Genomic DNA, 22,288 nt, shown 5'->3' on the forward strand with positions numbered 1-22,288 from the left:
AATGGGGTTTGATGGAAAATAAACATCCAAACATAATAGACTTCCCTCTACTTACCACCCAGCTGTTGATATGACCACATGTATTTCTCATTGGTTGCTTCTTCTTGGGAAACACTGCAGGCGGGTGCATCCTGGGCCTCGTTTTCATCATGAACCTCTTCAGCATTTGCCTCTGCAGCTTCTTTATCACCATCCTGCCAAATCTGTGCAAATGTATGAGAGTGGCTGTTCATAACAGGACCATATTCAATGTAGTTTTCATTCTGTATTTCATGATTGTGAAAATGTCATCTTCTTTAAATTGCCATTAATTCTGAATGATTGCACCCCAGTACCTGAGACTGGTTGAGATGCAGAGAGGACATGTCAATGGAAGAGTCAAAGTCGTCCTCTGTCTGAGGGTCTAAGTCTTTCTCTGGTTCGGTTATCGGCTGCTGGCCTGAAACACTAGAAGTGGAAATGAGTTCAATCAGAGTAAAAGTGGAGCTTTTTCTGGAGGCGATGTGTCATTATTTTTTTTTATCTACAAGATTCACTGATGATACCTGTCTGGGAGCGTCTCAGCAGAAGAAGAATTGACTGGTAGATCTGGTCAGACAAAAAATTCAATTAAAAGTAAAAAGCTGTAAAACATTTCAAATAAGTTATGATGATATAAAAAGTTTATTACCAGTGAGATTTTCGAGCTCCATCTGTTTCAGTGCTATTTGACCATCACAAGACCTGATCCTACACTCGATCTCCTCTTTCTTGGCCTGCAGCGTGAGGAGTTTTTGAGCGAGAGGATTTTGGCAATAATACTCTTTATGTGACTGGAATATATTCCTGTAGCTTGAAATCCTCTCTTCGTAGACTTCCCTTGTTGGGTTACAAATGGAGAACAATGCAGCTTTGTTTATTATTTGCACACAATAAAATATCAATCATAATTTAACACCAAAGATAACTGAACCCACATGTCACGGTTGTAGCTGGCTTTTGCGCTCTCCAGCTCTGCTTTCAATGTGTGCTCATACTGAAGAAGCAGGCTGTTAGTCGTCTTCATGCTAAAGTTACATGAATGACATGCAGAAGTCTGTGAATGAAAATATCCACACTAAATGCAATGTTTTTACCTACTCATATTTTTTTTTTACAGTGTCATACCTTTTTGCATTTGCTTTGTTGTGTTTCCCAGTGCTCTGCTTCGCCCGGATTTCTTCCTCAAGTTTCTTGATACCCCCGTGGACTGTTTCAATGGAAAACCTGCGGTCTGCGATGTCAGCTCTGTGCACTGTTGATACACACAAACACATACTGTATTTCAAGTCTGTCTTAAAACTACAGTCAGTGTATATGAACACTAAAAGAGGTTTTCCCTGCTGTAATCATTCCTTTCTCTTCATACAGGCTATTAAAGCAGTTACAGTCTTTTTAACATCAAATTCCCTCTCTGTGTTTCCTCTGACAGTGTTTCCCTTTGTAGTGGAAGAATAGTAACACAAAGAGGGACACTGGCACTAAAAAGACTGTAACCTTGATTGATATCTACTTGATCTGACTCATTTGGATGGCTGAAACTTTATATTAGCTTCATATATATATATATATATATATATATATATATATATATATATATATATATATATAGCTTAAATACATTAATGCACAAAAGGAGGCTTGTGAATTTTGGCCCACATATGTTGTGTATTATTAGTGCATTATGGAGGGATCTTCTAATGGTCACTATGAACTGGAGGAATGATTATGGCAACCTGTTTCAATGTTCATTTGGGCACCTGACTCTTTTTTTTAAGACACATTTATATAGTCTTAAACCCACTCTGTCTTACTTTGTATGCGGTTAACTGCTAAGCTAAGTTAAGACAAATAACTGTTCAGATATAATCACCTTTAATTTGTTGGTTGATTTCATTCTTCTGTTGGGAAAGCTCACGAGTTTGGAGAACTGTAAAATATCAAAACAACAACAACAACAACAACAACAACAACAACAAACAAACAAACAAAAAGAAAACCCAAATCAAAGCAGTTGTTCATAAAGCAGCTAGCTCAAGGTTAGCATTATGTTACAGCCAAACACACGTCGAATGACAAAACGACAACTATTAAAATAAACTCGTATGATTCAACTCACCTGTCTGAAAAAGGAGGCTGTCGATATTACTGAGTGATAATTGTTGGTTCATTTTCACAGCAGTCTAACATTTATTATATTAAAGCGAGCTGAGTCTTTCTGTCCTCTCACTGCCAACGGGTCAAATCAGCCGCCCTTATGTTTCGAGTGCGCAATTCATTAAGTATTTACGGTAATAATGAAACCACACCGGTGAGATACATTAAGACTTTTTTCCTAACTTTGATGTGAAATAAAGAACCTTTCTTCCAATAGTAGTCCAAGATACTTGTACTGTTGGACTTAGTGCCTCCTGTACTATTCATGAAAGTATTATCAAGTACTTTTACTGCATACTTTTGGAGTAATATCTCATTACAAAATTCATCTCATAGGCAGGATTAGGGTTATGTTTTTTTTATTTCACATCAAAGTTAGGGAAAAAAGTAGCTCACCAGTGTGGTTTCATTATTACCGTAAAATATGATTAATTGCGCACTCGAAACATAAGGGCGGCTGATTTGACCGCAGTTCACATACAGTAGGAGTCAGCTCGGTTACATCCAGGTTACCTTAGAAATGTAATGGGTTAAAGATGAGTTACTCTATTTAAAATATAACGAGTCATGTAACTAGATCAAAGTAATGTAACGTATTATATTTGATTACTTTTCTAATGTTCTAATGCATGTTTTTCAACTGTTATATGGTAAGCATATTTATATTTCGAATTTCATACCCAGGGCAACTCAATGTGCTTTACATACAAACACTTAACAGTAAGAGTTGGAAGCATTAAAACATACAAAAACAAAAAACAATTTTAGTAAAAATTGGAAACATTAAAACATACAATTAAAAAATAACCCAGTTATAATAATAAAACAAAGTACAGAAAAATAGAAATAGAGAAAGAAAATAAAAAGTTAGACTAAAATAGAGCATACAATATGAGAGTGCAGCATAAAATAATGATTTGCATTAAAATCATTAAAACGACATACAGTGCAAATGAAAGACTTACATTTAAAATGCTTTAAAAGTGCTCAATCATGAGAACAACCTGGATTTAAAGATGTTCACATTTGGGGCTGATTTCAGTTCTGTAGTTTTTTCCAGTTGTGTGCAGTATAACAGCTAAAAGCTGCTTCACCATGTCTAGTTTTAACTCTGGGCTCCACTATCTTTTTCGTGGTTGAGCAGGGATGAGCAGAAATTTTAAAAATGGTTTGATTTTCTTTTCATATTTAGAATAATGAAAAATAAAATCACTGGTAAACAAAAAATGTTTTCTCATATTCTGAGACCAGATGTCGCCAAGAGCCAATTTATTGTTGAGTCTATATTTAGTACACTTTCAGCCTTCCCACTGTAGGCTACTGCTGTGTCAATTTGAATTTCATCAATAAAGATACATCTTATCGTGTAATATTTGTACACCATTGTTTGCAACAACATAACAGTTATGGAATTTGAGTTCATATCATCGGAGACGTGTTCATATTTTATCAAATTTTAAAAAATAAATTAAAAAAGTATATACATTTTATTATATAAGTCATGAGAATTTATCTTAAATCATTTTCTCTGTTTTTATATAGGGACAGATGTGCTGTTTTTAGACGTAACCTGTGGACGTGACGTGACGGCAGCGTTAGAGGGGCGGGCTTAGTGCTATTCTGGAAACCTTTTTTATGCGTAGCGCATCTGGCCAAAACACCGGGATTGCTGCACTGTACCAGACAAATGTGCTGATTGATATCCACACGATAAAACTGATCTACTCGGTGCTGTTCCAGCCTGTTCAAGGTAAGATTGGCCTTCTATCCCAGTTTTGAGTCCATGTTGTCCGCCGGCTGCCAGACAAAAGAGCGGACATGGGTGGGATTTAAATGGGAGGGGATCAGCTGTCTGAAGAATGGGTTTCATTGTCGACTTCACATCCTCTTATCACGCTATGCATTCTTTTGAAAAATGGCCACAATCCGTCACTGAATCGTGTAGTTTTTTCTCTGATGTTTTAGCATTAGAAATAGGCTGATTGTGTTCAAACAGTGAGATCGCAGCTCATCCACCGAGTGTCACTGGCTAGCAGAGACCCCCCCCCCCCCCCCCCCCCCCCCCCCTCCCACAACCCACCACCATTTAGTCAAATGTATCAAGCTTTGTTTGTCATTTATCTGGGGCGATTTCTTCTGTCAAGATGCCTCATGCTATTTCATACCATGATAATGTGACATTTTTTAGATTTTTATTAGTCAACACCAGCACATAAATAAACAGGCTGCTGGTGCAGAATCTAGGCCAAGATCACTGTGCATAGAGGATTATTATGTCTGATTATTTATTGTGACTTTAAAAATGAACACCTGCTTTTTCTAATGCCCCCTTCTCTCTATATGTGTGTGCATTTTTTTTTTTTATCACCAGAACTCTTGCTTGGACTTAAAACACAATGAGTGGAGATTTATAACTAGGAAACTGTGTTAGAGAGTTTACTCAGTTAGGTGAGAGTATGGCTCAGGTAGACGAGCCTCAAACTGAAGGAGACGGCAGCCCCCAGATGACCTCCTTACGATCAGACGTGTCAGGGAACCATGTCGACGATGGAGAAGTGGGACCCTCCATCAGGAGGAAGAGGAGGAAGAAGAAAGACCCGCGCCCAGAGTCCATTATTGTGTACCGCTCTGAGACAGAGAGGGCACCGGGAGAGGACCAGGGAGTTGAGGAGGGAGCAGAGAGGAGCCATGAGGAGGGAGCTAAGTTCCTCTGCACACCCACAAGTGAAGGTGAGAGGAGAGTCAGATCCTTTTAAAGTTATCAAGCCACACGTTATTATTACTGAAACACACAAGTGATAATAACAGGCACACCATGAAATTCTCTTTCAAGAAATTTTTATTGAGTTTTCCTTGAATGCACATCAACATCAAATTAACAAAGATAGATAAGATGTACTGTAAATCTTATGTGTTGAAATATAAGAAAAACATGAATTTAGGGAGAGAATCAAGAAGTAAACCTAAAAAAAAAAGCAGAGAACAAGTCATACACACACAAATGGACACACACACGCATACTAAAAAAAAGGGCACGGTTAACAGTATATCTGATCTTTTGTAGTCTAAGATTAGACGTAATATTCCTGATAAGATGAGTGTGGGTGGGAGGAGCAGCATTATTCCAGTTTAGCAATATCAACCACCGTGCTAATAAAGACGAAAAAGCAAGAGCCTTGCGTTGATGATGACACTATAAAAATCCATACATCTGAGTACTTCTTCCAACACTGTCTGACACCTGCCTTAATGTCTTGTGTCATATTATATCTTAACAGGCGGAGGCTGGAACCTTCCTCCAGACAGCCGCTACGTGACTCTGACAGGCACCATCACCCGGGGCAAGAAGAAGGGTCAGGTGGTGGACATACACGTCACTTTGACAGAGAAGGAAATCAGAGACCTGGCCAGGTCAAAGGAGCGTCTTGATGCAGAGTGTGAGGCAGGGGAGGGCTATAAGCGCCCCTGCGGTTTAGGCGTGTGCCAGGGACCCCACGTTGTCCTGTGGAGCATCTCCTGTTTCCCTGTGGTTTTCCTCCTGTCCTTCATCACCTCCTTCTACTACGGCACACTCACCTGGTACAATGTCTTCCTGGTGTACAATGAGGAGCGGACGTTCTGGCATAAAATTACGATATGCCCCTTCCTCATCATCTTCTACCCCATGCTCATCATGCCCGTGGCGCTCTCTCTGGCCCTGTACTCCGCTGTTGTGCAGGTGTCCTGGGCCTTCAGTGAGTGGTGGCAGGTAGTGAGAGACCTGGAGAAAGGCTTCTGCGGCTGGGCCTGCGGGAAGCTGGGTCTGGAGGATTGTTCCCCATACAGCATAGTAGAGCTGCTTGATTCTGACACAGTTTCTGGCACTCTGCAGAGCAAAGCCCCCAGTGAACATGCCCAGACATCATCAGTGTGAAACAGGGTGACACTGAGGTCTGTTGATGCAGGCCTCAAGTTAAAGGACTTCACAGGGGTTTGATTTGGTGATATGACAAACAAATGCCAGAAGGTTCACGTCATGTCACAGGAGAGTATTTTAAAGCTGCGTCACTGTACATTTTTCTGAAAATGACAACTTGTCAAGCACTGCCTGAACTATCCTGAATTGCTGAACTATTACTACAAACATTTTAAACCATTGTGGGATTCAAATTATGCTTCTGTGCATGGGAGTGGTAAAGTTGGGTCTTTTTTTTGTAACCCACGGGTTATTATGGTCATCACAGCTCCCCTCAGGCCGCTAAATGACCACCAGTAATCATTGAACTGCACTCAAACAACTTTTGATACACACAGGCCTAGATTCCTGGAGTGGATAAACTATAAGTAGACACATTACTGGAGTTTCACTTCATCTGTAAATATCTGTAACTAAATGTGATCACTGATCATCAAAAGTAGCATTCATTTCCAAGGCATCACTGTCTTGTGTATGAAGTCATCACAATCACCCTGCAAAGTCATACAATACGTACAAAAAGGGTACACCTCATACGTGTCCCATGAAAGGTGCTGATGCAAACACGTTTTTGTATTTTTAATTCACTTCACAGATTTGTTGTGTCCAAAAAAGTCAATGAAACATGAAAGCTTCCAATGAGAGGTGAATACTTTTTGCAGGCACTGTATTTGAGGCTAGGCTGGATTACCAACCACAAAAAGTGGATAACTGCCCTATGGTGCCAGACACACAAGTGCCCCAGAAATGCTCCTTTTTAAAAACTGTTTGTGAAAACTACGTACGTAAATTCCAAATTTTATTGGCCATTTTAAACGGAAAGTCACTCATGTCCTGTGGAGCGGCTCTGTGTCAACATCAGGTTTAAATGCCTTTCTTATTCCACATAATATTGAGCTTACATGGTGCTTATCCCTACATAGATCCGTATTTCATTAAATTACCACAAACAAACTCAAACACAGAAGATTTAGGGGCCAGGAAGACTCAGAGCATTAGAGTGCTTGTTGGTTTCTGGGCCTCTACATTTATTTACATACAAGACTGTTACATAGTTTCAATCGCACTAACTATTATGAAGACAAATCTAAAGATAACCATCAACACCAGCACATTCATCCAATACAACTAAAGAATATCAATTTAAAATCTGACTCAAGGTAAAATTAATGTTGACATGAATGACTGGTACTGGCACTTGATGTGTACTTGGAGGCAACACAGGGGAGGAAGGGCGGTCGAACCACAGCTCATTTTTTTGCCCATATGGCCCCACGAGCAGGTTAATCCAGCCATGATTTAAGCCATAGTCAGTACAAACTGACAAATGTCAAGTCCTAATTTGTTTATGGCACCATCAACAAAGATGTCTTTGATATTACCTACATATCTTCACAAGCTTGGTTCACACAGGGATGAAATAAAGTAACTTCCACCTTAGAATTCCTTTTACATTTTCATGTAATATGTTTAATGTTGATTTAATTTATTTTTAATATTTCAGTCTGACATTGTTGTAGCTAGGTGTTTTATTCTCCGGCACTTTGAAGTAAATGTATTACAAACAGCCATTACTAACTGATTGAAATACATAGCTGATGTGGTTGATGAGGTTTACAGATTAGATTTATTTGGTGACTGAAATATTTATGGCTGAGTAAAGTAATTCAGTTATATTTTCACAAAGGCATGGCTCTATGGTTGTAAATTCAGTATGTATGGGACTTTTTCCTGCATTCCACATTACATGTTGTGAACCTACAGTCCATACAGGCAAAGTAAAGGAATACACAAATGAAATGAAATAAAGTGTACACCATTACATGGCAATTATGTGGTCATTTTTTAATCTATATAGTGGTGTGGGTTGTCTTTTATGTGTGTGTTAAACAGCAATGCACCACAAGTCTCTGTTTTCTGCCTGCTTCCACACACTTAAGACAAGTCGGTATTCATCCCTGCATGTCGCACACAGATGCAGATGGCTTTCTGAGTAGTTCTGGGTACATTGAGATCTGATTATTTGCACCCTGGTGTTACAATGGGATGATTACTAAAGAAAATCCATATGTCCCAATGCAAGGTCAGCAGTGTGTGCTGGACAAAAACACCATCTGCACACATTTATCAGCTGTTCATTAATGCTAAAACAACCTAAAGTCAAAACACAGTATGCAGTTTCTTGGTCAAAACCACACTGAAGATCGAGGACAAAAAAAAAAATACATCGCAGATGTTTTATAGGCTGATTCCAATATGTTTAGACCCTTTAACATTATTGAATATGACTTCTTTTAATTCAAGTAAAGTTTCAAGTATTTTTCCTAAAAAACTGTATTCCTGTCCAATGTGAAGATGCTTTGAAATAACATATAACAATTATAATTAAAGTTACGTGGGAAGTTAATATATCGGGACGTTCAGGGCGGAGCCATCATCATGTCCAGCAAGTTTGAAGCTGATTGGATGAAGTATGTGGGCGTGAGAGCCACTCGTATGTACATGGCGAGCACGCCAAAGTTAGTTGAGCCCTGGCAGACACGCCCTTTGACCTACGGATTCGCAGAGCACAACTTAAGTTCAGCTAGGTCTGGAGATGTTGCGTACCTAATTTGAACTTGATCGGGCGAACGCTGTGGGAGGAGTTAATTTTAGGCGGGAAAAATCAAAACCAAAATGGCCGACTTCCTGTTGGGTTGAGGTCATGAGGTCAAGAGGCTTTTTTGCATATGTGGGTATAATACATATGTGTACCGAATTTTGTGAGCATAGGACAAAGTTAGCAAAATTCCCTATGGGCATTTTTGGACTTTGTAGGGGGCGCTATTCCGCCATTCTGCGTCGACCATGTGCGATCACCCAAAAATATCGAATTTCGGATGAGGCCGGACGTCCGTGCAAAAGTATAAGCATTTTCGCATTTGGGAAAGGGGCGAAATTGGGGCACGAAATGTCGGAAGAATAATAATAATAATAAACATTACAATTTCAATAGGGCTTTCGCCAGGCGACTTGCAGTCGCCGCTCGGGCCCTAATAATAAACATTACAATTTCAATAGGGCTTTCGCCAGGCGACTTGCAGTCGCCGCTCGGGCCCTAATAATAAACATTACAATTTCAACAGGGCTTTCGCCAGGCGACTAGCAGTCGCCGCTCGAGCCCTAATAAACCTTACAATTTCAATAGGGCTTTCGCCAGGCGACTTGCAGTCGCCGCTCGGGCCCTAATAATAATAATAAACATTACAATTTCAATAGGGCTTTCGCCAGGCGACTTGCAGTCGCATTAATATAATGCACTGCACATTTTGTATGTGCAAACTCAATAAATATGTATCATTTGTAGGTACAGTGGGTATTATAGTGTTTCAGGGTTATTTCACAGGGACTGAGCTAACTGTTCATTAGTGTGATATCTAATTAGTTAAAAATTAAACAGATTTATGGATGGGGTAGTAGATGGACTTGGACCATTTATTTCTCTATTTTTCTATTTTTAATTTAACCTCATTATTTCATACATATTGGCTGCAGTCAAGAGATGCATCCATCTATCTGCTTTCTGAGTCACTGAACCACATGAGGGCGTTTGACCTACATCTGATATGCTCTTCATGGCGCTGACTCGTCACGGATTCATTTAACACCACGGGAAACACTGGATTTTAGAGGCATACAGTACCCATGTGTTTCAGTGAATATGTATTTAGTAATTAAGTTGAATTAGTACGTGTGATAACGTATGAGCGGAACAATTATTGCTGTAGGTTAACACACACATCCGTTTCTCCCCGGACCCATAATAAAGTGGCACAGGTCCTTTGATAGAGGGAAAAAGGAGGAAGATGGCAGGTTCTAGAGTAAGTTACTTTATTTCACATTTCTTAAAATAAACAGATTATTCTCATGTCCTGCTTTGTTAGTTGTCGTTAGTTATTGTGGACAGGCGGGTTTTGAGGCTGCTGTTCAGTTTTAAGCTAATCAATAAAAAGGAAAACGTCACAAAATGTGGACAAAGATTAAATTAACTACATGTTCAACTTTTTAAAAAAACTTTACAATGAAACGCCGAGTTACAATTCTGAGTTTTAAACATTTTAAATAGCATTTTAATGGACTTTATAATCCTCCGTTTATTTGCTGTGTTTCTGGCTGAATTCAACACTCCGGTCTGCAGTGTTGGGGAGTTACTAAGATTTTGCTCAGGGGGAGGGTTTGTCCTCATTTTAAAAAATGTTTAAACATGTTATTGAATACATATATTGCTGTTTTTAATTCTTTGAAAACAATATTTTTTTATATTTTGCAAATAAATCATGATGTGAACTTATAAAATATCTTTATTTTATATTCTAAAATCTACATGAACTAATGAATACATTGAAAATAAATAATATATATTCTATAAGAAATGATCTCCCTTATCATGTCAGTATCCATGAATAACACCTGAACTTGGATTTTGGTGGGCTTAACGGGGACACTTACCCTAACAGCTGAAAATATTCGTCAGAAAATTAGAAAAGTAATCATAAAGTAATCATGTAATGAAAATGGCATGAAATGGTAAACTGCTGTTTGCCTTATTGGTTTAAACTAGAAACACTGCATACTTTACTGAGTGTGTAAAAAAGTTAACTCAGTGTATTGTAGTTTTAATAGAGTGAGAACAAATGGCTGTAAAACACAGTATTATTAAAGCACCGTACTCATATGTGGTCATGGACTATCAACTCTAAAGTGTTTATTTATTTACAGTTTATTGGTATATGGACAAGTGTATACTGTAGCATAAACTTGCACCACATACTCTGCAGATTTATACTACGTTGTTTTTTTACACATCATTGCATAATGTCAGACACACCCAGATGGCTCCCTCTTGAACATTTGTTATTCCGTATACCTCAAATTATGCACTAAGGTGCTTTCATCAGATCTTCTTTATGGTCAACTTTTTATATTTTTTAATATTTTAAGTTGGTAAAAAAAAAGAAGAAGCTTTTATGTTTTCTGGCTCCTTCTGATTGAATAAGTTGCTGGTAAATATCCGTTCTGACACATTTGGCTTATTAAAGGTGTTTTCTCATTTAACAAAAAATTGCCCTTGTTTTCAGAAATGCTGTCACTTTTCTTTTATAGATAGATCATTTTTCTTCTAGTGTCTAGTCTAAGTTTGTAACCCTGTTGTTTTTGTTGCTTAGTTTATTTGTTTTGTTGTTGTTGTTTTATCTATTATTGTGTTTTTGACTATAAGGGATCGGCTCGTATCAAATTTTCAGGCTACAATTATTGTATGTTAAAAATATGCCAATAAATAGTATTATCAAGATTGTCAAGGAATTGATGTGGAGCCGCTTAACCCAAAGTGAAGAACTTATCAGTTAGTGAAACACTGCGCAATGCCGCTCAATTCTGCCGTCTACTTGCAGACAAGAATATTAAACTATAAACCCTTCACCAAATCCTTACCCTTTCTACCTCCAAATAAGGTTATTCTTCACATATCTATGCCTCTGAAGTTTAAAAAAGACACTTTGCTGACTAACTGCCACATAGTCTGCTCGCAGGTTACTTGCTATCCAGTCTGAAAGGAGATCAGTCTGACTGTCTGACACAAAGCACAGCATATATCCACCTGACCTTAGTTACAACAGGAGACAGCCAGCCTTATCAAGACAGCTGCTAACCTCAGCCAACCCCAGTGATGAGTCGATCTGATAAGGACCGTTTATGACCTACTGCTCCCAGCATAGAAAATTATTAATCTTTATTTTACCTCAACTGACCGTTGAAGAAGAATTATCATTTACAATGGTGTTTAGAAACAACCACAGCAATTCAAAACAATATTATGGAAATAAATAGAATAATATAAAGATGATGAATAGAGGTAAACAGATAAGATTACAGTGAAGTAAAAAAAAAAAAATTGCAATCAATTAAAACAAGGTCTGAAATAAGGCCTTTAAACTGCTGTAGTGGCGGTAAATAATCAAATTTTAAGGCCTTCTGCAGATTGTTCCGAGTATAAAATGCATCATAAGAGAGTAAAATTTGTCCTATTTCAGTTCTGACTGATAGAGTGTAGACCAACAACCTATTCTGTGAGTGAGTACTAATATCATGTGACTTCAGGTTTAAAATATTACGACATGAGGAATACAAATATTTTCCCCACAATGATCATCATTATTTTAAATGTGTTATCTGAAATCCTATCAGTGATGAAATAGATGTGTATATATACACAGCAAAATAAATTATATATACAGGTGGAGTTTTAAGTCTTACCTATAATATACACAGGAGAAGTTAGTTACATAAAGCTATGTGCATATTGGACTGAATGTTATATGATACATTTATAGAATGAGTTACAGAAGAAGTTGTGCAGTGCAAATGAGGTGATTGTTATATACAACTCAACATTAAAATACATATGAAACTGTGTAAGACTCAACAATACTTAAACATACATTACAACATGGAACTCAACAATTAAGTACAAAGCAGCATAAAATAATAAGAACCTGATCGCTCGTGACTACATGATTTATCCCTCTTTAAAAATTGCTTCACTTTGAGTTTAAAATGTTCCCAGTCAAGATCCATTGTTGAAGTGTCGCCCTGAAATAAAACCTGACATGTTTGTTTTCTGTAGTCCGCGTTGGTGCTGTGCATGGACGTGGGCTTCTCCATGTCCAACTCCGCCCCAGGGGAAGAACCTCCATTTGAACTTGCCAAAAAAGTCATTCAGAAGTTTGTCCAGCGCCAGGTAAACAAAACCAAAACAAGGCACACACAAAACTACCTCATGAGAGTGTTTTCACCTTCAACCTGCGCTGAAAACGCCTTCTGTTGATCATCTCACAGGTTTTTGCAGAGACTAAGGATGAAATGGCTTTGGTTCTGTTCGGCACCGACTCAACCAGGAACTCACTGGACAAGGACGGCCAGTACCATAACATCACCGTGCATCGCCACCTAATGCTGGCTGATTTTGAGCTTCTGGAAGAGATTGAGAATCAAATCCATCCAGAGAGTCAGCAGGCTGATTGTATCCTTTTTCTACAATCAATATCAGCACAGTGGACGAATTAATGTAGCAGGTACATAAATCTAATTACAGTTTTCATTCTCAGCTAACATGTACTGTAGTGAACACCTAAATAAACCTTTAGAGCTGCAATTAATGGATTAGTTGCCATCTATTAAATTAATTGGCAACTATTTTGATAATCGATTAATCGTTTTGAGTCATTTTTAAGAAGCAAATTTCCAGCTTCTTAAATCTGAATAATTTCTGGTTTCTTTTGTCCCCTATAAAGTGAATATCTTTGTTTGGGAGTTTGAGGACATTATCTTGGGCTGTGGAATTTTTTTTTTCTATTTTCTGACGTTTTATGGACCAAACAACCAATCAATTAATTGAGAAAACAATCGACAGATTAATTGATAATTAAAATAATCATTAGTCGCAGCCCTGCCTGTCTTTACTCTGGTCAAGGCTGATATGTCAATATATGTACAGTGAAAGAAACGCAACTATCAAAAACAGGTGAAAATATAGTTCATAGGTCAATGTTTTTCAGATTCTTAAGATATTTTAATTTCATTACTGTTAGCCCCAAAAATATTGAGAACATCTCTGCTAGAATTATATTAAAATTTACAGTAAATCTAAGATGACTTTATTCTTTTGCTCAGTGTTTCTTTTAGCAGCACAGTTGTAGAATTGTTAACTTTTGCAGGTACAGTAGGTATTAAGGGTACAAAGAATCAATAGATCTTTTTCACTGCATACATTTGGACTTGTCAAAGCAAGAAAAGGACAGATGTAATTAATAACATTAACAAGGCTCCATTTAACTGCCGGAGTGAGCTGTACACAGTGCAAGGTGTCAGTGAAAGTCCATCTCCTGCTGCTCCTGGATGATGTGTGAGAATCTATTAGCTCCTTAACAGCTGTTCAACAGGGCTGGATGCTCTGGTTGTCTGCATGGATCTCCTTCAGACAGAAACAAAGTGAGAAGTTTCCCTTTTTCACTCTATTTTTTACTGCTCACTGCAAGAAAACTGTTTTTCATGCATATTGATATTCATTGTGCTCAATGGATTTCTGTTTCTTCTCACACTGTGTTTCTGTTTCTTTTTAAGGGGGAAAAAGTACGATCGTCTGAACATCGTCCTGCTGACTGACCTCAACACCCAGGCCAGCTCAGAGCACCTTGACGTCATTATTGAAAACCTGAAACAAGCTGACATCACATTGCAGTTCTTGTAAGGTTCAGACACCATGTGCAGTTTTTATTTAAACATGATGCCCTGTCAAAACAAGGCTATTTGTTGGAGGTAGTTTATTTTACAGTACATTTTAGTTAACATTGTTTGATAGTGTAAAGTACAGAACACAGAGGTAGAAAGATGAGTATGACATGCAACAAAGGCCACACACACACACTCTTTTCTTGATTCATGTAATGAATATTTATCAGAGGTCACTCTGGATTAAAAGTGAATTCTGTTCATACGTTTTATGTTAAATGAACTCAACTAAAGTTTGTTGATTGTAGTTTCATCTCATTTAGTCACATACATCCTTCCTCCCACAATTTCTTTGACTAAATCTAAACGTTTGTATTTCTAGTTTGCCTTTTCCTGCAGAGGATGAGGAGGAGGATGGTGGAGGAGACGCAGACAGAGGGGCTCCCAGTCACCCAGGCATGGGCAAAGATCTGTCCAGGGAACAGAAGAGTGGCCTGGACATGGTGAAACATGTCATGCTTAGCATTGATGAAGAGGACGGCCTCGATCAAATTTACACCTTCAGGTGGGAGAGCTTTTGCCAAACACTGGATGTTCTTATTAATGCATCTTTTCTCTCTAAATCACAGAGTTCTTTCTAGATTGAAAAGTAGTTAACGCTATTGGATGATCATACGACGTTTTCCATGTGCTTGACTCTTTTTCTAGGAATGCCATTGAGCAGCTTTGTATGTTCAAGCGCATCGAGAGGCGACCCATGGCCTGGCCCTGTCAGCTGACCATTGGCAGCGCTCTCTCCATCCGCATTGTTGGGTACAAAGCTGTAAGTTGACTGTTGATTCTTTGGTACTTTTTTGAGGGGCCACATTGATTATTCATTAATTCCTTTATGTGGCGAGAAAACTAGTTTTCAACTTTAAAGGGAAATCATTTTATTTTTTATCAGATATCTGAAAATTAAACACTTGCAAATTGAACTCATTCATTTAATCGTCAGTGTCATCAACACATCATGAAACAGTGAGAACACTTAGAAATTTTAATATTCATTAAACACATAAAATACCGAATAAAATCAGTAAACCTTATTTTCCTAATCTGTAATTAAATCTATTAATTAAGCATTATTCTGGAGCACCCTGGTGGTCAAGTGGCTAGAGTGCATGCCACATAATCACAGCGTCTCTGGTTCGAATCCGGCCAGAGACCTATGCTGCAGGTCATTCCCCTCTCTCTCTCTCTTCCTGTTTCCTGTCGGCCTCTCTGCCAGCTACTGTCTAAATAAAGGCATAAAAAGCCCAAAATAAATATTATATATACCAAAGTAAACATTGGTTTGATATGTCTAAATACACATTTATGCACATTTTTGGTGGCATTTCAGACTAGTTCAGACATTTATTTGATATAAAAGAAAGAAAAAATAGGAGAGCAACTCAAAGGAATGCAGCTTCTCCCAAAATATATGTCTTACGAGATAGGAGCTTAAGACGCATCCAGGTGTGAGCAGTCAAACAAAGTCATCCATTTTCCTCCCTTGGCTGTTGGTGAGAGGGTGGGGTTTTTAGCACAGTCCAATTTTATTCTTGGCATCCTTATGCCTTTAGGTCAAAGGTCATTGGGTTTGTGTCCAGAAAGAAGTTTATTTATTTCTTTTTTTGTTTACACTCAAACTCAGTGCTTTCATTGACTTACTCTGCATTATCTAACACAGAGCATTAAATCTTTTTACCTGAAGTTATTGCAGTGTTGTACTTAATGCTGAATATAAACTGTTATTGTATGTGATTGCATTGCTTCAGTTTGCGTCACCTTGCTATTGTGCAGTGTAAAAACAGACAATGACACAATTCATGTCCTCCAGGTGACTGAAGAGAGGCTGAAGAAAATGTGGGTTACAGTTGATGCTCAAACCAACCATAAGGAAGACATAAAGAGAGAGACTGTTTACTGTCTGGACGATGACAATGAGACAGAGGTGCAGAGAGATGACACCATTCAAGGTGAGGAAGTTATTTGAGTCAGATTTCATGAAGATGTTGAGCTTTTTACTTAAAGGGGACATGTCATGCACATTTCAGATCTATATTTTTAATCTGTGGCTCTATTGGAATATCTTTGCATGATTTACAGTTTTAAAAAAATCCTTTTTATCATAGGAGGTATCTTAGGAGCTTCAACTGCCATAGGTTTAAATACATGAGATAATAAAAACCTGTAATAATAAAGTGTTTAAGTTTCGGTGAATACTTATCTTAAATAGACATGGAAACAGTCACTGAAACCTATTTAAAGGTCATTGTTTAGTAAGATGACGGATTAGAAGATCTCTTAAAAATGTTTCTTGTTGCTGCCTGTATATTTAATTTTTCAAATTAATTATACAGGCGGTTTGAAGAGTCCTCAACTATTAATGTTGCTTTTCTCTTGGTGTGTGTACAGCTTCAACAAGTGTCTCGGGGGGTTTGTCGTACAATCACGCCGGCAGTGTTTATACTATTTTGTGAGCTTACTTTTGCTCCTGGCTACTTAATTTCTGTACCAGCATGATATTGTAGGAGATTTAACTTTCCATTAGACTGGTATAAACCATCGTCAGGACTTCTTTGCTCACATCAAAGCTTTGCGTTGCTTTTTAAAAAATGTAGTCTGTGTGTAAACTGAAATTTAAGTTAGTGTCTAAAATCAATCCTGAATATTCAAAACTACTTACTACCTCTATGGCTTGGCCCCCAATTACAATTGGTTGACATATTAGTACTTGGCCCCTGTTGTTGACAAAAAGTTCCTTGACACTATGTTAATAGACAGTTGATGTGATAAACTGGAACATTAAACCCACCATTGCCTTGTCGTCTGCATACTTACAAAGAGAAAAGTTGCTGTCATCAAGCTGCATTTTATTTTTAGCTCCTGTCTCTTTAAGCCCCCCCCCCCTTAAAGAAGCCCACCATATTCTGACTTTCCAACTCTTGGAAGCTGCTCCTCTGCAGACATCCACCAGCTGTGGAGGTTATGTTAACAAACCATGAAGCCAACAGCAGTCGTAGGATTTCAATACTTTTCCGATATGTCACCTCCTCATACATTCGTGTGTGTATGAGCCAAAATCTTATCTGAAATATGCGAAATGGACAATGTTAGCAAGATATGGGAAAACCCTAGCAACCATTTTAGCAATCACCTTAGCAACCAAAGCTGTTTGTGGGCATGCAGGACGAGCTGATGTCTGTTAATCAGCACGGTAGAAAAAATGCTGCAAATAGAGCGTTCAGAGAGAAGCCCAGATGCAAGAAGCATTACTACACATGTTGACCCCAGGTTTTGGATCTTTGATCATGTTTAACATAAACTACTGTCATCACAACAATATATATAAATAACAAAAATACAGAAAAAGCATACCAAGAAAACAGGACTCCAGATTTCATTTAACATTATTAAAGTTTGATTATTTTCTGCCCACAGGTTTTCGTTACGGAAGTGACATTGTTCCATTCTCCAAAGTGGATCAAGAGCAGATGAAATACAAGCATGATGGGAAGTGCTTTACTGTTTTGGGCTTTGCCAAAAAGAACCTGGTATGGTGCTTATTATAGCAGTGTAATTGTGCATGTTATCTAAAAAGTATTCTAGTAAAACACATAAATAATTACCGTATGTAACCGAGCTGGTTTTGTTTCCTTGTTGTAAAAACGCTTTCTGTCAATTCTTATGTTCTTTCTATTTCCTGAATGCAGATTCATCGCCATCAGTTTATGGGAAATCAGGTCATTAAGATGTTTGCTCCAAAGGATGATGAGGTGAGAATGTAGAGGCCCACAACAAATCTGGTGACTGTATGTTGGTGCTGACCTGTTTCTGTTTCTACCGGTCTGTCCGAGCAGCATGCAGGAGTGGCGCTGTCTGCTGTCATCCGAGCGCTGGATGAACTCAACATGGTGGCCATTGTACGTTACGCCTACGACCGGCGCAGCAACCCTCAAGTAGGAGCAGCTTTCCCTTGCATCAAGCAGAACTATGAGGTGGGTTCATGGACGCTTTTCTCAAGTATATTCACTCAATCTGTATCAAATGGCACCAGCTAATGATCCGTCTCTTGCTCTTCATAGTGTCTCATGTACATCCAGCTGCCATTCATGGAAGACCTCAGACAGTTTACATTTCCTTCTCTTGAAAACAATAAGAAGTTCATCCCCTCAGGTACTGTGTCTGCATGTTACGCTTGTTCAAAGCAGTAACACACATGGTATCATTTGATGATGGTGTTTTACTCATCCTCGCACTGTTTTACATTGAATTCTGTGTCAGACTGGTTCTTGGGCAGGCAACCAGTGGAGACTCGAAGAGGTTGCTGGGTTCTTTTTGTTTAGTTTTGGTTTAAACAAATGACATATTAATTAGCCAACTTTAAGAGCCTTTGTTGATACCTTTGGATAGAGCTGGACTAACTGTTTCCCCATTTCCAGTCTTTGCACTAAGCTCACTACATATTTAATGTACATGGATGTATGATCTCTCGATTTCTTTGTCATGTGACTCTTCTAGACACTCAACTGTCTGCTGTCGACACTCTCATTGACTCCATGATGTTGGTAGAAGAAGATGAGGATGGACAACAAATGGACATGTTTAAGGTCCACAAACTTCCAAATCCTGCTTTTCAGAGGCACTTCCAGGTACTGCACACCTAATTAGATCTCAGCTGTGGCAGTTAGAAACGTTTTTGAGGAGAGTGGGCGGTGGTATTTAACATCAGAAGCAAAAGCTCTTATCCTTCTAGACTTGAATAGCACTTTCATCAGCTAGAGGCTGTTGATATTCAACCAGGATTACTCCTTCCTCAGTCACTGTCTCTTTCACCTCCTCTATCCCTCCTCTCTTTCAGTGCCTGCACCATCGGGCAGTGAACCCCAGCACCCCTCTTCCCCCCATGGAAGATTGGCTAAAGGCGGCCCTCGAGCGTCCTGAGGTAATTAGTGAGCGTTGCCAAGCTCTACTAGAGGACATGAAGAAGAAGTTTCCTCTCACACAAGTGGAGAAGAAAAAGAAGCTGAAGACAAGTGCTCAGATTTTTGGCAAAGAGTAAGTTTTGATCTAGTGTGGACAAGAGTTGTGAGTCATGTGCTAAAATGTCATCCAAAATAAAATATTTGTAGAAGACTGTGTACACTTTTAACAGAGTGCAAATAAAATATTTGTAGTGATTGTAAAATATGTGTGTGACTGACATTTTACAGAAATAAAAGCTACCTGACCCCTTTTCCATTTACAGCTCAGAAGAGCCAGATGCCAAGAAAGTAAAAGGAGATGAAGAAGAGGAGGAGTATAACCTGGCTGACATTGCTGAAGGCTCTGTAACTTCGGTGAGAAGCTGGGGGAGGTGGTATGACATAATCCTAGACAGATAAAGTACTTCAAATAAAGCAGCTCATCACTACTGCTGTATATATTATCCACTTCATCCTGCTTCTCAGCAGAGCTTATGGGTACAACAAACCAAAAATTGCATTTTGAAAAAAATCAAATAACATAAATACTAACAGGAACAGCATACTTGAAATCTTCTATTCATTGCTCATTTTAAACACCTCTCTAGGTGGGAAGCGTGGATCCAGCCCGAGACTTCCGTACTCTGGTCAAGCAAAATAATCTTCCATTCGGACAGGGTGAGGTCCAGTTTTTCTGTTGCGCTGTCTTGATAAACATTTTTTTGTTTGTTTGTGTTATAAACCATGGTGACTCATGTTCAGCCCGAGTAATTGTGCCTTTCTCTTTTGTTTGGTTGTGGTGACCCCGATGTTCTCCCGCAGTCTGTCAGCAGCTGACTCTAAGGATAGAGCAGTTGCTTAGCAACAAGAACACACCTTACTTCATGAAAAGCATCACCTGTATCCAGGCTTTCAGAGAGCAGTCTGTGAAGGTAAATCAACATTTGGGAAATGGGAGTCTGTGAAATAACCTTGAGATATCCGAGTGCAGAGTTTTTGCTGTGCTATGGAGATTGTGAGTCAACTTGAGAAGATTACAGTGAGTGCGTTTCTTTTTCTCGTGACTTTAATGAAGGCCAGTATGTGCTTATGTGCCTGCGTGTCGATGTGAGCTTTTGGTCGATGTATAAGTGGATTTTGACTGTTTTATATCTTTTGTAATTCAGCTGGGGAATGCTGAGCTGTACAACAGCTACCTCCAGTCCCTGAAAAGAAGCATCCCAAACAGAGGGCTAGAAGTCTTCTGGGACCTGCTTGTTCAAGGTATGATAAGCCTCTTTACTGCAGGGCAGCAGAGTGTCTCCCGCCTCATTTCCTCCCTTGAGATGAGATGAGACTTGAAACAATGTTTTTTGAGTGCAAAATAAGTAAATAAGACACAAATGGGAGCTGATGCTTGAAAACCAGCTGTGGCCTGAATCACAGCGCAAGTCTCTGCTGAAAGACTTTCTGAGCTTATCCTTTGCTGTTTATTTGACAGATGCCGTATCTCTGATCAGCAAGGACGAGGTTGAAGGAAGCACTGTATCCAAAAACGAAGCTAATCAGGTGACATAAAGGAAGTTTTTCAGTTTTTCAAGTGTGCCTTAAAACAACCTGTCAGGTGCGCATATGAACACTAACAAAGTTTTTCCTCACTGCAAAGATGCATTTATAGGTTCGTATGAGGCTTCAGCAGTCTGAGTTAGACATATTGATTGGATATCTGACACATTTACAGTCTTTTTAGACTCAGATTCTGTCTTCGTGTTTCCTTGTTGAACTTCTCTGTAGGTATAGTAACAAAAACAGAGACTTTGGCACTAAAAAGACTAACTGTGAAAGATATCTACTTGGTTTGAATCATTTGGACGACTGAAGCTTCATATCAGTTTCACATAAACTTTCCAAGATATTTTTGTACAGAAGGAGGTTTGTGGATTTTGGCCCTCATCGTAAGTGCATTATAAAGTGATCTTCTAATGGTCAGTATGGACAGGATGAATGATTACAGCCAGAAAAACCTGATTGGGCACCTGACTGTTATTTTAATACAAACTTGACAAACAAACCCGTCTCTTAAAGGAATAAGCACACCCACATGAACTGAAAACTGTCTCGATTAGTGACTGAAGCATACTTTGTTTTTAGTTCCTGTTGGCTGAGGAGAAGAAGAAGGAGGAGGCGGCTGCACAAACAGTTGACGATACTGGAGATGTTGATGACTTGGTAAGTGTTTGAGCGATTTTTGTTTCTGTTTCAGGTTTTAAATATTTAACTTGTGTGTGTGTGTGTGTGTGTGTGTGTGTGTGTGTGTGTGTGTGTGTGTGTGTGTGTGTGTGTGTGTGTGTGTGTGTGTGTGTGTGTGTGTGTGTGTGTGTGTGTGTGTGTGTGTGTGTGTGTGTGTCCTATTGAAACTTCTGATATGAACTCTCCAGTCATGCCTTTTTTTAAATGTTTCTGTCTTCCTGTGCAGCTGGACATGATGTAAGAAGAGAGGCAATGGGAGTGTCTGCAGCCAGATATGCAGGGATATGAGAAGAATGCAATTATTCAGTCCGGCCAGAGCAAACCAGTTCCCCTGTCCGTTGTTCTGCTTCCCACTTGGAGACCCCTGATACGTTGTCACGTCATTGTAATCTGACACAATTGTTGAAATTGAGTAAGTGCATGTGTACTGCACAGAACGGGACCAGTACCATATAAAACTTATTTTCTTAATAAAAGAAACTGTTGCAAGTACTACAGTCAAAGGCTTTAGGTGTGTTTTGTCTAAAATGTCTTAAATGACAAAATGTAATTTTTATGAATCTCCGGTTATCTCCAAAGTAATTTGCAATGATGTTGGATACAGTGAGTGCTTTAAATGTCAAGATTTATGCGCACCAGATATATGACTCAACAGAAGACAGTACCGCAG

At 38.8% G+C, this 22,288-nt stretch overlaps 2 protein-coding genes across 2 annotated transcripts; both read left to right on the forward strand.

The window, feature by feature from the left end:
- Positions 1 to 4,631: 4,631 nt before the first annotated feature.
- Positions 4,632 to 6,113, forward strand: tmem169b (transmembrane protein 169b). Its single transcript, XM_062432218.1, has 2 exons — positions 4,632 to 4,905; positions 5,454 to 6,113. The coding sequence occupies exons 1-2, from the start codon at positions 4,632 to 4,634 to the stop codon at positions 6,086 to 6,088; spliced, it is 909 nt and encodes a 302-aa protein (XP_062288202.1). The 3' UTR covers positions 6,089 to 6,113.
- Positions 6,114 to 9,922: 3,809 nt separating this feature from the next.
- On the forward strand, positions 9,923 to 22,203 carry xrcc5 (X-ray repair complementing defective repair in Chinese hamster cells 5). Its single transcript, XM_062431435.1, has 21 exons — positions 9,923 to 9,990; positions 12,795 to 12,908; positions 13,007 to 13,190; positions 14,110 to 14,158; positions 14,291 to 14,413; positions 14,781 to 14,963; positions 15,107 to 15,221; positions 16,263 to 16,401; positions 17,867 to 17,979; positions 18,139 to 18,201; positions 18,286 to 18,423; positions 18,511 to 18,601; positions 18,947 to 19,077; positions 19,287 to 19,483; positions 19,674 to 19,764; positions 19,998 to 20,067; positions 20,212 to 20,321; positions 20,556 to 20,652; positions 20,870 to 20,937; positions 21,520 to 21,597; positions 21,845 to 22,203. Exons 1-21 carry the CDS (start codon positions 9,976 to 9,978, stop codon positions 21,857 to 21,859), a joined length of 2,184 nt encoding a protein of 727 aa, XP_062287419.1. The 5' UTR covers positions 9,923 to 9,975; the 3' UTR covers positions 21,860 to 22,203.
- Positions 22,204 to 22,288: the final 85 nt, after the last annotated feature.

Source organism: Scomber scombrus, chromosome 13, assembly GCF_963691925.1.
Source record: "Scomber scombrus chromosome 13, fScoSco1.1, whole genome shotgun sequence".
In the NCBI taxonomy this organism is placed as follows: domain Eukaryota; kingdom Metazoa; phylum Chordata; class Actinopteri; order Scombriformes; family Scombridae; genus Scomber; species Scomber scombrus.